This window comes from Egretta garzetta, unplaced genomic scaffold (assembly GCF_000687185.1).
Source record: "Egretta garzetta isolate BGI_Z169 unplaced genomic scaffold, ASM68718v1 scaffold215, whole genome shotgun sequence".
Classification (NCBI taxonomy): domain Eukaryota; kingdom Metazoa; phylum Chordata; class Aves; order Pelecaniformes; family Ardeidae; genus Egretta; species Egretta garzetta.
The window spans coordinates 2,570,994-2,585,977 of record NW_009259719.1 but is presented as its reverse complement, the minus strand read 5'-3'; the positions used below and the strand labels follow the sequence as shown (position 1 = coordinate 2,585,977).

Genomic DNA, 14,984 nt, shown 5'->3' with positions numbered 1-14,984 from the left:
CATTCCTGCTTCCAAACAGATGCAGACCCAGAAGTTTGCAAGAAAATGTGCAAGAAGAATGAGTTTGAATCAGTCCTGTCCCTTGTGGCGTATTATCAGATGGTAAGGTGGCAGAATGCATCAAATCTCTCTTCTTTTTGAGTTTTCCATGAAGATAGCAGAGGTGCTATGATGAATGTACAGAAGACATTCCCACTGGATAGGGCAGTTCTGTGAGCTAGATGGAGTTGCAGCACATCCCTTTTTGCATGGTGGCTAATGTCAGTGCTATGCATGCAAGCTGTACGGAAGAGCAGGGGATGCTATAGACTTCGAAGTGGTAGCTAGCACTGTGAAGGGTAAAGCTTGCTGCTTTTATTAGCTCCATTGAGGGACAGAATCGGCATTGCTAATGTCTAGGGGAAGGATTTCCGAGGATGCTTTGGGAAAACTGACAGGCTGTGACTGCTCCTCTTTTAATTGATGCACTCCTGTGCATTAGTAAATAGCTTTGTTTAGGAAAGTAGGTTGTGAGTAGAAGCCCTGGGAGTGAGGAAGGAAATCAGTATTCAGAGGAAGAAATGGAAGCTTTGCTTTCAATGCCTACGCAGTGTTGCTTTGTCCCTCTCCTTCCTGGAACTTGCTGTTGTAGGACTCTACGCAGGTTGGAAACTTGTCCCTAAGTCCCCAGCTACAGCACATCAAGCCTTGTGGCATTTAGCTTTCATCTGGCACTTCCGTGTCTGAACCCAGAGCTCAGCATCGGCGTGCTGTAGCTTATCTGAGAGCAGTGGGAAGGCAGGCTTGATGGAGCCTGCTGGCTTTCACTGCCTACTCTTCTCTGACCAGCTGGTCAAGGAACAGCCACGTGGAGAGCAGTTGGGTCTCCTGTCCTGGCTGGTTGTGCCCAGTGCCACATTTTGGCTGGGGCTGGAGTATGAAGGTTATCCCCGCACCAGAGCTCTTGTGTGGGAGCTGCAGGTTGAGGGTAGTCTTTGCTGGAATCCCTGCATGTCCTAAAACTTTCGGGTTATACCCTCTGCTCCCAGCACAAACCCGACAGCTTTACAGTGGAGGAGCAGCTCCCTGTTCGTTAACCGTCACGTGCTGAAGAGGGTTTGGAAATATTGTGTTGTCTTCAGAGCAGTGTTTGCAAAACCTCAGTGTGCTCAGAGAATTCTGGCTACCCAGCAAATTAAATCTGTGTTTGCTGGGGATGGGCATAGGTTGCTGAATTGTATCGCATTAAAATGGGGCATTTCAGATAGGAGCTCTGCCTGCCGCCTGCCATCAGACCACACGTGCTAACAGCCTGTAGCCAGCCCCGTTGTAAAGGTACTGTAAAAGGACTCCTGCATTGTTAAAAGCTAGTGGAGCTTCTGGGTTCGCTGTCATCCTGGGAGGGTCCGTAGCTCCCCAACAGCGGAACTTCTAGCCAGTTCTGCCTCTGCCTTAGAGCAAGCCCTGATCTGGGGCATCGTTTCACCTAATGAATTGTTCTTGCAGGAACACAGGGTGCCGTTACGGCTGCTGCTGTTGAAGTGCTTTGGAGCCATGTGCAGTTTGGATGCTGCAGTCATCTCAACACTTGTAAACTCTGTGCTGCCGATGGAGCTGGCCCGGGACATGCAGACTCACACACAAGGTGAGCCACAGCTGCTGTACCCAGGTCCCCAGGGACGCGTCTTTCCATTGGATGATTTACAGCAGAACTGGTGGCCCCTCACTGCCTGACTGCTCTATGTGCCCAGTGCTCTGGGGAGAAGGGTGTCTGTCCTTAAAGTTATTCAGGTTGTTACAGCTGTAAGTGGAGAATGCATGGGAGGGGGTGTTTCAGTCCAATGATGGCCCTTTAACTCTTGAACGTGCCATTAGTGATCTGCATCACTTCTTGTAGTTGTCTTAAAGGACGTTTTGAGCTGTTCCAGTTTGTTTCATGTTGTTGACGGGAGACACCTGCAGATCTCAAGATCTCTGCAGCCCCTTATAGGCAGTTTTTCTCAGTACTCTACACCAGATCTTTGCAGTGTTTATTGCTGGTAAACGAGATGTGTGCTGGTTAAAGGAAAGGACCTTCTCTCCAGCACTGTACCAAGGGAGAAGGTAGTGCTGTTAACAAAGTTCCGGTCCTGGTCCTCTGGCTGTCCCAGCTCTTTGCTTTCCATGCCTAGGCTTTGCCCTCACATTCCTTCTACTTCATGCTCCTGCTCCCTTTTGTTAGGATGACCTGTCCCTGCTATTAACAGGAAGGTCCTTCCTGCCCTTTGAGCTCCACGTGCTCAAAAGCTCGCTGGTGGTGGTGTAGTCAGATTTTGCTAGTGTTGTCCCTCAGAGCTTGTGCTTAGCCCAGTGTCCTTTATCTCCCAGCAGCCAGGAGCAGGTGCTGAGGAAGAACCCAAGAACAAGGTGAACATGTAGTAATATCCCCTGACGTTACCTTCCAGCCACCCATGCGTGCCCACAACATGGGCAGTCACAGTTTTGCTTCCCATTTTGAAGTCAACCTGTAGGCCACCAGTGCTGGCAGTGGCACGTGCTACATTTTCTCTTAAAGGGATATTGAAAATCCATTGGTTTGTGCTAATCATAGCCAACAATTAAAGTAGCTGTTGAGTGATCATGTGGATCAAATCCCAGTATTTGGAGCTTCACTGCCCTAATTGCAGTCTGTATCCTGTTGGTTTGCTCTGAGTGTCATAGAGCTGTGGAGAAGCTGAATTTGGTGATGAGATTGTGTAGGGATTGACAAGTCTGTGCAGAACAGGGACTGTCACATTCTTTGCATGAGAGCCAAGTAAATGTCCAAGACTACAGCCTTGGATATGCATAATACATGTCCCTGTTCCCAGCCGCCCACCACCGACTGTGCCAACCCGACTGTGTGGTGGACAGGACTAGTGGGGCTAATCTGGTGTCTGGAAAGGGCTGTGAGAGGTGAAAATCAGGCCTATTGCAGAAGCCTTTGTGCTTGCCTTTGCTTAGATGCTTTGAAGTGTGGGCATTTCAAAGGTGGGGAGTGCCTGAAAAATAATGTTTCAGCTCAGAGTAAAGCACTGGTGGTGTGGAGAGGGACTGAGATCATTACACCTGTGTTGGCTACGCTTTCTCTTTGTGCTACCGCTGCTTATCAATTCCGCACACTGAACTTATCACAGTGTTGGTGTTTCATCTGGCTATGCATGAGAAGCCTCTTCTCTAGGCTGAGGTTTTACTGCCCAAGAAGCAAATAATATTTGGTTATGGGCTATGGCTGTGCTTCTGTGACAACATTACTCCTGATTTTGTGCTGCCAGAAATAAACTTTTATCGTGCATCTGTCACTAATTCATAAAGATTGTCTTCTGGTGAGCGTTTCCCGCACCATGCTCAAACAGGCTTCAGCCTCCTGCTCTGTTCCCCAAGCTGCCTTTGTGCAGGCAGGGCGGGCTGGTCCTGAGCTTTCACGGAGCCCCTTGTCCCTGCCTGTTGTGGTGTTGCTGTCCAGGGCATTTTCCCAGGGGCTGCATCATGCCAGGTAGCACAGCTAACTCGGCCTCTTCCTTGTGCCAAGGGCATTGAGCTCTGACTTCAGTGACTTCAGCACAGCTTTGCTGATCTCCATCTAGTGCTGCTGGTTGAAGCAGGCCTATCTCCCAGCAGGTGTTAGCTCTGCTTTGGGGACCTAAAAAGCATCTCAGTGGAAGTGAGGGAAAAGCAACTCTGCTATGTCCTCTGAACTGCCAACCTGCAGCTCTGCATCATGTCCCTTCTCTCCCTTGCTTCATCTCAAGGTTTTTTCCCTCCTAGCTGTAACACGTAGGCAGTGCAGTTGAAGGATGAAAAGCTGCTCATCCTTTGCTGACAGATTGCTTTTGGTTACAGGAGCCTCCCAAATCTGTGTCCTTATCCTGTGCTGCCTTCCTTGTGCTAAGCTTATGGCAGGTGCTTGTGGAAATGTCATCTGTGCAGCATCCAGTCCCCTTGGCCCTTGCAGTGGGGCTGCAGAAAAGTAACCATCCTTGACCCAAATGTGTCTGTCCTTCAGAGGTGGTTTAGGGCATTAGTAGTTCCCTCCTGCCATTCTGGTGCTTCCTGCTCCATGTGCTGCCAGCAAATGGCAAGCTGTACCTTGAGTGAAAACACGACCTTGAATCCTAGAATGACTTGAGCTTATTTTGGTACTAGAAACTGGGGAATAGCAGCTGATCCGTGACATACCGTGGAATAGCTAATCCCTTCTGCGGATGGCAGGGGCCAGAGCAATTGGTGCCAGCACTAAGCAACTGGGGAGCGTTGAACTGGCTGCAGCAGCTCTGTGGGATCCCTCCTGGCTTGTTACTGAAGAGCAGCCGAGGCAGAAGCTCTGTGCCTGGATGCTGGGCGCCTTTGATGAGAAGGCACTTTACCCTGGGGCTGATGCAGGCGTGTTGGCTGCTGGCCAGTTCTTCTGCCAGATGCTTGGGTCTTATTGCTTCTGGACAGCCACTTCCCTCTGCTGCGGCTGGCCTGCGCATCTATCAGTGTTAGAAGAGCTTATAATAAGCCACAGCAAGGCAGAATTAGCCAGAACAATTCCAAAGAAAACAAACGGGGATAATCCACTCTGTAATCGTGACTTTCTCCCTTGCTGCAGCTCAGTGTACATGCGAGTCAGCTGTCGGGCTCTTTTTGCTTGAGTTGTAGACAGTTGTGTCTGCTCCCAGAGCCCGAATTTCGCACTGCTGTGTTTAGAGGTTGGAAACAAGGTCTTTGAAGGCCTCTGAGAAATACCTGTCATACATAATAGCAGCTTTCTTACCAGTACCTCAGCAAGCTTCGGAAATGCAGGCTGGGGCGCAAACAGCCACGTGGCCATTTGACTGATGCTTATCAGTCTGTCATCAGCAGAGTCCCTCTGCTTCAGGAGAGTTGTGTTAATGCTATTTACTTTCCACTGTTGCTGCTCTGGAAGGAAAAAAAAAAAAAAGCTGTGCTTTGACTGGCAAGTACTCTGTTCTTCAGCATGGTGAGTCTTGGATGAGTCTGGCTGCAGCCAGGACACTCCAAAAACTTGTAGAGTCTGTGCTGAGCGAGTGTACCAGGTTAATCCAGATTCTCCCCGAGTTCAGCTTTCTGACTGGTCTCAGCATCCTGATTCGGCATCCTTAGGCAAATCCGACAAGATTTGCCACCTAGTAGTGGAGTCTGCTGTCAGCTGAGATGAATGGACATCAGTTCATGGCAGATGGGCCAAGGATGTGTAAAACTACCCTCCCTGCTCCCATCTCTAATTAATCTCTTCCTCCGTGTTTGCTACAACCACATGTTTCTCACTGGCTTCTTGTTCTCAGACTGTCATTTCATCGCTCCTGATGCGATGCGAGAAAATGTTTTGTTCACAAAAGCCTTACAAGGAACATGGGAACAGCAGGTCCCTATGTCTACCTACTGCAGTATCCTGCCTCTGATACCCAACGCCTGAAGCTGTGCAGGAAAGAATGAAGAAATCATGCAGTGAACAGTTTGCCAGATTCTTTTTCTGTAACAGTGAGCTTTGGCATCACTGACACCTTATAGCTGAGAGCTTCTTATATAAGTAAAAATTATATTTAAGTCATTGAATATCCTCAGTCTTTGTTTACCATGAGTAAACAGCAGTTTCCAGCTTTCCTTTGCTGCCACATGGTCTAGAGTGCTCTCCTACAAACTCTTAATCTTGTTAATGCTGTAGTATCTCTGGTTAAGCCCTGAATGATCTATTTTTACTCCGAATATTTGCTGCTTGAAAACTCAGGGATCTTGTGGAGTTCTGACAAAGTCTGCATGCTCTTTGTTTCGAGGGGCTTTGCTCACAGAGCTGACTTTCCAGGGGCGTGAGGCTGGAACGATTCTCCAGCATTTTTTCCCCCATGCTAACAGTAAATCCGGTGACAGTGAAGGCACCAGCCTGTGCAGTAAAACCGAACTGCAGGGTGCAGGTGCTTAGAGATGGACAGATTTGTGCATGAGAAGTGAAATGTCTCATGGGTTGGAGGGCAAACTGGAAGCAGCATGTATTATTGTCCAGGGAAGCAGTACTGCTGGGAGAAGCATCATACATTGAAGGGACTTTCTCCTCTAATGAAAAGTAGTTTTGATCAGTGTTTTATAAATACACACTCGGTTTCTTGTATCAAGTGCTCCAGGCTCTTTCCAGCAGATGTAGCTGAACTTTATTTAGCCAGTATTTGTGGTAACCTACTTGATAAAAATCATACTCCTTTTCCTATCATCTTTGGACTTGCTGAACTGGATGGAGGCTACATTTTATTATGGCATAGATCCTGTTCCATGACTTTTTTTTTTCCTTCTGCGAATATCTACTGAGGTATATGCATTAATTAAAATTCAGGAAAGGCACTGGCTTTGATTCTGTGGAGTATTCATGTATAGCTGCTGCCAGCAAAAATTGTGTTGGACTAGCAGGCTGCAGGATGTATTAATGCTGGAGACACGTGTGGCCTGGGAGGTGGGCAGATGCAGAGCCCGAGTCATGAGCAGTGATCTGGTCTCTCCAGAGACCTCTTATACCTCCAGGCAGAGCTGAGGTAGCAAAAGTAGAGCAGTGCAGAGACAGTAACAAGCAGCATAACTGTCCGGGGGTGGTGTAGGTTGGAACAGGCAGTATTTCAAGGTGGCCAGATGGATGCTTTTTCTGGGTTCAGTAATTGCATAACTATGGGATGTGTCCTGGGACTGTGCAGGGGAGGCTTTTAATTATTCAGATCAAGTTTGCCCAGATACTCTTAAGTGGAGGGGGGAAAAAAAATTGAGAATTCTTCTTGTGATTATTTTTAAATTGCTTTGGAAATGCATGGCGCACAAGGCGTGTGGTGTGCTTAAACAGGGGGGAAAGACACCCTTATATCTCGGTAAATACAGCGACGAGGAGCAGTCTAATGAGTGTTAAATGTCTGAATTAAATGTGTGACTTCCCAGCTGCAGCTGGGGAGTAGTCTTTCCATCTTCAGAAGAACTAATGGCAGGACCTTTACCTTGCAGATCATCAGAAGATGTGCTACTCTGCACTGGTGCTGGCAATGATGTTCTCCATGGGGGAGCCCCTGCCATACCATCACTATGGTAAGAGCAGCTTGTGCTTACGGCTTGGTAGGACAGCAGAGGTGATGGTGGGACATCTGGGTGTGCTGGCAGGCACAGGGAAGGGACCTTTCCTGGTGGCCAGGGTGGGGACAGCTAGGAAAAGCCACCAAAAGCAGGGCAACAGTAGGGTCTGCTCTTTTTCAGTAGAGCCTGGCTGCTGAAACACTGGGCTGAGATGCTAGATTTTGAGAGAGAGCAGCACAAATCTGCATTAGAGCAGGGGAGGACTGATGCCATGCTGCAGAAGAGTTGGATTTGCTCATCACTGTGACTAAGCAGCATTTTGTTTTACCCCTGTCCTGCGTGAAAGCACGCACATGCTACTTGCTTCAGAGACGTTCTGTCTGTTGCTGAGGCTGAGAGCCCGGATCACTCCACAAACACCCACCGAAGCTGTCAGCTGCATAACGTGGCCTCTTCCTGGTCTGCCTTCTAACGGGACGGTGCAGCCCTGTGTATTTCAAGCTCTTAGGGAGGGCGGAGATGATTACGGGTATTGCAGTCAATAGGGAAGTGCAAACGTGCCAGACCTGTCTGTTTTATCCTTTGTCCTTTCATTCCAACCTTCAGCTAGAAAGCACTGCCTGCCTGCTTCTTCCCCTGGCCATGTTGTGTTCCCTTTATTTGGGAAACTCTGGATTCAGTTTTCCTAGAAATGCAGTAGAGATTGTTATAAGCATCTCAGCAGCAGCTTCACCTTAACAGCCTGGTAAATACATAAAAAACTTAAGCCAGTGCAGTAGAGACTGTGGAATGAGCTTCCACACCTCCTGCTTTTCTCTCCTTGTGTAACCCTGGCAATTATTTCCTGCAGGTGGACTTATTTGCATGAGCTCCTGAGCTTTCCTAATAGCTAAATTGAAAAATGGGTTATAACTAATGATCTGGATGATTACTTTTTTTAAATAGATGGATTAAACCAGTGGTCAAGAATACAAATCTCTTCCTACCTGAAGCCTTCATTGGCAGCAGTGATGCTGGAACAACAGCTAGAGCAGGATTTGGTGTTTTATTTACTCAAAAAAAATTGCCAGTGGGGACCAACTTTCAGCATTCCCCTGCACTGTGGATAGTTCTCTGAGCCGCTTGTCTCTTGCACAAAGACACTTCAGTGGTCCGGCTAGCCCACTTGCAGGGTGGTTAATTCCCTGGAGGCTGGCACTGGCAATCCACCAAGGGTTTTTAAGTATAAAAGCACGGAGAAGTGGCTTGTGTGGTCCCTTGTCACTCCGTTTCTTTTCACTGTGCTGTAAATGCCCCTCTCTCCTTGCGCAGAACATCTCAACTCTCAGTTTGTGCCTCGGACACCACTGACCAGCTGCCTGACTTATTTGTCAATGTCCTTCTGGCCTTCAATCTCCACATTCCAGGTGGGTTTGGTGCTGCTATGCCTTGGCAGGATTTCAGTGGTCTGGAGCAGTGAGGACGTGGAGAATGGGGAGGGAGAATCTCACTGGAACATCACAGTGCTGTGATAACTGCTCCAGCTCCCCTAGCCTCTGGCAATACACTGTGTTTAAATATTGTGCAAAATCCTAGAGGAAAAAACAGTCTGAGAGCCCATGTCCAACCAACTGATGCTCTGGGGCACAGCAGCTCTGTGAAGCCCAGCAGATTTCTCTCTCCACACAGCCTGGATCAAAGCAGTTGCTGCGCTGCACTTGCAGAACAGGAGTGGGGTTAACTTATAGGCACAGCTGATTTGGGAAAGAAAATGCTTCAGTGGGCATTTCTCAGTACTGGTCCAGAAAGAAAATCCTTTGCTTTTAGGTCTTGACAAACCTTCTGCTTACCCAGCTGTACCCCTTGAAGCTCATTCAATGCCCACGTGTTGGGGCCAGGCTCTTCAACATTGGCCTGAGCTGCACTCTGCTCTCTCCCGAGTGCCCTTGTTCTGTCCTCCCTGCCCTGCTGAGCTCCGTGAGAACAGACACTGCATCTGGTCCCTGGAGAAGGGCATTTGCCCTCTCGCTGCCTGCGAGTTTTGAAGCCTGTTGTTGGAAGATTGGAGGGTAGTTCCAGATCCTGCTGAGAGAGGCCACTCCTTAACCCAAAATCTCCTGTTGCTCCAGTTGTCTGTAGTTAATTACTTCCTCTTGTTCTGCTTCATGGCTTTATCCTCGGCTTCGTGGAGAGAGGGGAGGATAAAGCAGCAAGGACGTGTCCAGTAATTTACCTGTTATTTTGAGTTGTGCCTCATTAAAATTTATGTGAAAGTTTCTAATTTCATGTGAAAGTTGATTGCACAGATGCTGATTAAGTATGGTCTCTGCTGCTTTCATTTGTTCCCCCTTCCCACAGTTGCCCATAGACTTCCTGGCTGCAGTAATTAGGCAATAATGCATGACACGCAGTGTGTTTCTGGGGGATTATTGCCCACCTGGGGTGTAGCTGAGAGCAGTGACTTGTTCTCTGATGCTAAGAACATGTTAAACGGTGTTCAGGTTGCTTATTAGTGGATTGAATTTTTATTCCTCTGCAAGATTCATCTATTGTACAGTTCAGAGATGCAGTGTTAGTTCAAAAATGCTCCTAAAAACATATTATATTGATGCTTTTCACTGTGAAGGATCCTAAAGCACTTTGCAGCCTCGGAAATATTATAGGGTTGCCAGCCCTGTGCCATAGAAATAGCCATGCTGAGCTGTTTGGATGCTTCTGAGCATGCACACTCACATGCATTCATAAAGTCTGCTAGGGTGCACATATTTGAATTACAAGAAATCACCCCCAACGCAGCTAGGGGACACTTCCTAGAAGTCTTCAGCACCTCCCCTTGCACAGCCCTGTGCTGAGTACTGGGAAGTAGAATTTTTCCCTTCTGGCATGCTCCTGGGACCTGGCTGTCCCTTCTTGGGAGAAGGTAATAAACTCCAGCAGGGCACTACCAATGTGAAATATGAAGATTCTAGAGAGTGGAGCCCTTGGCTTCAGAGGGTTGCAAGCAGAGGTAATGTTTCACAACACAAAGCTTTTGCAAGGTGTTTGACAGTATTTGGCTGCCTGGGCTGGATCCTGCACACGAATCAGGTGCACAGAGAAAGCACAAAGTCCCGAGTGTTTCATGTGTTGTTTCCAGATTTATTTCACCTTCCCTCTCTCTGCCCACTCACTCTGTGGGGCTGAAACTTTTCATAGCCCTGATAGACTGTGGTTCCCCAAACCTCCCCAGAGCACTGATGCAAAATAGGAGCCCTCCACTATTTTGTTTTTATTACCGTGGTCTTTGGGAAACAAAGGGATGTGCTGAACAGGTTTCTTCCTTAGTTCCAGAACACAGTGTGATCATGACTACAATAAGCAAGCACTCGAATGTCAAGACTTTCACAGAAAAGCTGCTGCTGCTGCTGAACAGGGGAGGTGAGTGTTTGTGGCACTATTACGTGCCTGGCAGGGGGTGCAGCTAATGGTGACTCCGGCAGTTAAGGGGTGGGATGTGTCGGGGATGCAAGTAGCTGAGGAGCTGTCGGCTCAGGCATCAGGCAGGATGTGCTGCTTCCCAGTGAGGCTGAGAGGGTGGCAGGCTACATTGCTGAGGGTGGAGCTGCACAAAGAATAAAGTGATGCTGGTGGCATCTAGGAGGAGAGAAGGGGCCTCTGGGTTAGCATTTCCATGCAAAGTGGTCCCCCTGTACTTCTGGGTCAGATCAGACCCATCTCATGGCATGGCCAGCTGCAGTGTAAGCAAGCTCTTGCCTGGGAGGAAAGCTGGTCCTTGGACAGACAGGGCTTCGTCAGCACTGGCACACAAACTTCAGCCCATGGTGGCAATCATCTGCCCTGGGGAACAGATCCAGAGTGAGGTTTTGCCTTCCAAAATGCTGCTTAGAGTGGAACTTCCCATTTCAGCATTGCCAGCAGAGGGTTAGCTTTGTGTCTGCTCCAGGCATAGAGTGAAATCCACTGTACATGTAGAGCTTTTGCAAAGCAGATTGCTAGAAAGCTGGAGATCTCCGTAGGATGAGCGGTGCCAGGTATTTCTGCCTGTGCTGCATGCCACTATTGTGCTTTCTAATACCTTCTGGAGCACAGGCGCTTTGCTGCCTGAGATTCATTTTGTTGATTTGCTGGTGAATAACTCATCCTGTGATGCTTGCTGCTCATCTTACTCTGGCTTTAGTTCTCTTTGGGGCTGCAAATCACTGTCTCCACACTATATCAGCTTGAGGGCAGCCGGCATCTCAGTGCTTTTCCGTCTGGCCTCCTCCCAAAGCCTTTGTTTAGCCCTTTCCCTGCCAGATTCCCTGCAGGGATCACCTTACTGTGAGGGGCTGGGGGAAGAAAGAGGGGGGCCACAACCTAATGAAGATACTTCTTTTTTGCCCGCCTTCCTGACAACTGCTGGGGGGGGGAGGGCTGTAGTGTCCCAGAGCCCCTCTTGGGGACTGCAGGGACATGTTTTGGAAGAGAACAGGATGTGATGGCTCATTTAAACTCGGAGGTGTTTCTTGCTTCCAGGATGGTATGAGCCTGGTCTCTGGTACAGGCTCTGGTGGGCTTTTCAGAGGGGTCATTGGACCTGACTTGGTAAACCAGGGAGAAAATGAGTGGTAGCTGTTGAGCAAAAAGAGGAGGTGCTGAGAGGCAATGTGCTAATGAGCTCTCACCTGGGATGGTAGGTGAAACATAAACAATGATTAATGCTAATGCGTTTGGTCACTGCTTGGTACCCTGCAGAGCTGCCATCCTGATTACGCAGCTTTGTGCAAGGCACTGAGGTCTGCTGGTACGAAAGCTAGCCACGGGCAGGGAGCGGCTGGCCAAGGCCAGGGGCAGCCTACTCTCCAAAGCCGGTAGGGTCTAATGAAGGGATGTGCACTGAACATGGAGGAGGTGGGCAGGGGGGAGCATGTGGCTTAGCACAGTCTCTCTGCCTCCCCCAGATGATCCAGTGTGTATCTTCAAGCATCAGCCTCAGCCACCACACTCGGTGCTGAAGTTTCTGCAGGACATCTTTGCCAGCAAGGATACAGCCAGCATCTTCTACCACACAGACATGATGGTCCTGATAGACATCCTGGTGCGGCAGATTGCTGACCTCTCCCCAGGAGATAAGGTGCTCACAGTAACCCGTAGGCACTGGGGAAGGGAGCACAGTCCCAAAGTAATGGTGTTTCTCCTGGCCCTCCGTGGGGCCTGCTGGTGCAGGCAAGAGTGGAGCCCTGGGGTGGGCACAACATTTCTGGGTGCTCAAATCAACCCTGGGGCTGAGGAGAAAGGGAGGAGTTATCCTGCCCAGCACACAGCAGTAGAAAGGCACATTTGAAGAAAGATCTGCCAGGCTTCTGGTGGTCTGCGCCCTTCTGTCCAGGGACCTTTGGGAACAGAGGACCCTCTGAGTAGAAGTAGGAGGGATTTCTCCATTTTGGTATTGCAAGAGGCAGGGGATGTGCCCATGTTTAAGAGTGGGTGAAGAGCATCACTGTTGCTGTGGGAAAAGCAGAATTTTCCACAGCTGCTAATGAGCCTTAAGGAAAAGCAGGTGCCTCGGGAGTCGTGCTCTGGCTGGTGGTGCAGCAGCAGCTGTTCCCGTGCTCACGCTGTAACCGAGGCTGGCATGCTTGTTTATCTCACTTTAAATCTTCCATTGTGCTCTGTGTTTTGTCTCCCCTCCCACTTGGCAGCTGAGGATGGAGTATCTGTCTCTGATGCACGCCATCATCCGCTCCACGCCCTATCTGCAGCACCAGCACCGCCTCTCCGACCTGCAGGGCATCTTGCAGCGCATCCTGGGGGAGGAAGAGGAGGGCCAGCAGTGCCAGATGGACAAACTGATCATCTTGGAGATTTACAAGGAGTTCCCAGAAATCTCTCCTGGTACCAGCTAACCACCCCTCGGCTTGGACTGGAGTTTGAACCACTTGGATCGATGATGTCTCTTGTTGACACTTTCTCCCCATTCCCTTCCAGTACAGCTCATACCTTATATCCCTCCGTGCGAGGCCTAAGGTTGGGACAGTGTTCGCCGGCCCTTTAGAGACTCCAGCGGCAGAAAGGGCAGGGGGGCGCCCCCGGGGCCTGGTGCTCGGGGGGAGGTCGGAGCGGGGTGGGTGCTGGCACGTGGTTTGCCTGCAGGACTCGGGCAGGAGGTATTTCGTATTTAGGCAGCTGGTGTTAGCGGGAAGGGCAGAGAGCTTGCGAGGGACTTAGCAGCTGGGGCGGGGGGAATGTTTAGCTGTGCTGGTGTCCCGAGGTCCCGAAGCGAATGGCCTTTGCCTTAGAGTATCACTTCTTTTCCATGTGCATCTCTCCCCGCAGTGACCAAGTGGAGTCCGCTGGTGCTTGGAAGAAGCTTTCGTAACACCTGTTTTGTTTTCTGCTGCTAGTGCCAATGTGCTGCAGCCCTGCCAAGGGGAGGTAGCTCGCTTGCTGTCTAACGCCTCGTCTAGTGAGCCTTTCACTCCCTCCTGGCCCTCAGCTTTGCCTCTGGGTAGCAGCCCACCTAGGGTCATAGGGGTCTTATCCCAGCAGCTGCTTTTTTCAATCTGCTTTCTATAGTGCCGTTTAAATCTGAATTTCTTGCACAGTGTGGCAGCCTAGAAGTAATGACCGCATGGGTGACGCTGCCCTTAGGAAGCCTTTGGCCCGGATACAGCGCAAAGATGTGTCTTGCCAAGCGAAAGCTGCTGCTTGCCACCCCTCTCGCAGCGTTGCCCCGGGCCCTCGAGCCGAGGGGCCGCGCATGGGCAGGCGCTCTCTGTTCGTGAAGCGTGTGGATTTCTTGCCTTGAGCTTCATAGTGGCTCTGCCTCGCTGCCCTCCCTCTCCACGTGGCAGCGCTCAGAAGCAGCGTGAGCCTGGTGTCCAGTAGCTGTTTGTGACTGTGCACGAGTGTGGGGAACCCTTATTTATATTTCCTCTAGTTTTCTAGCAAATGGGATTAACGTGTTTCCCTGTTACAGATAATCACGCACTAACGTGGGTCTCTTAAATATCCGTGTGCGCAGTCTGGTCACTCCCTGTCCTCAGCTCTTCCTTTGCAGTATCCAGTGTAGGAGCTATTGGAAAGAGGAACTGGAAATACTGGGCACTGTATGTTGGTTGTGGGTTTTTTTTTTTTTTTTTTTTTTGTTTTTTTTTTTTTTTTTTTTTTTTTTTAGCTTGAGGAGATGACACGAGCTCTGCTCTGCAGGCCTGGACTCTGGGCAATGGGGCAGTGATGCTCAGGAACGGAGGGGGTTAGCCTGGCAGCCAAGGGGGGTGAGGACCCCCTGAAGTCAGCCTGGGAACACCCAAAGCTTAATAATTACCCTCGTAGAGAAACCTATTTTTCCCCTGTAAAAATGTATGAATGTCAAAAGGGATCCTGTATTTTCTTAAACACTAAGTGTAACATGCAGAGGAATAAAAATGTCTTAAACTGCACTTCTGTGAACGTAGCCCTGCCTGCCCCGTCCTGTTGTGGGGGGACCGAAGGGGTGGGGGTGGCTCAGATGCCTGCTGCCCATGAGGGCGAATCACTGGGTGCTGACCCTCGAATGGGTTCAACGCAGCAGTTCTCCCAGGCTCCGCTTCTTGCCTTGCGTTTTCCTACCACATTGCTGGCAGAGAGGGAGTGGTGGAGGGCAGCAGCCCCTGGGAGGGGCACAGCCCTCACCCGTGGGCCTGCCCAGCATCGCTGCTCCAGATGAAGGGTTTGGCAGAGCCGGACCCCGTCATTCGCTTCCCGCGAGGCGCGTGCAGCATCAGCTGGCTCCCAGCCAAGGCAGCAAGCCCCACGCAAGGGTTTAAGGGTCCGTCTCGAGTGCTAACGAGTCGCTCTTTGGCTGCGGGTGTCTGTTCCCAAACCTCAGCCCTGTGCGTGCTGCTTTGGGGGGTGCATGTGGGGGGAGGGCAGCAGGCGCTTGGTAAAGGACCGAGTTGGCAGCAAGGAAGGTTGGGCTCTGCTCCTGGCTGCGTGCTGGG

At 50.0% G+C, this 14,984-nt stretch overlaps 1 protein-coding gene across 1 annotated transcript in view; it reads left to right on the top strand.

Annotated features, from left to right (window-relative positions):
• NCKIPSD (NCK interacting protein with SH3 domain) overlaps window positions 1–14,623 on the top strand; it is a 49,377-nt gene extending 34,754 nt beyond the window's left edge. The window contains 8 exon segments of the mRNA XM_035894645.1: window positions 16–102; window positions 1,486–1,624; window positions 6,979–7,059; window positions 8,356–8,376; window positions 8,379–8,450; window positions 10,348–10,440; window positions 11,964–12,136; window positions 12,705–14,623. Coding sequence (XP_035750538.1) covers window positions 16–102; window positions 1,486–1,624; window positions 6,979–7,059; window positions 8,356–8,376; window positions 8,379–8,450; window positions 10,348–10,440; window positions 11,964–12,136; window positions 12,705–12,908 — 870 coding nt within the window. The 3' untranslated portion in view covers window positions 12,909–14,623.
• The last annotated feature ends 361 nt before the right edge of the window (window positions 14,624–14,984 follow it).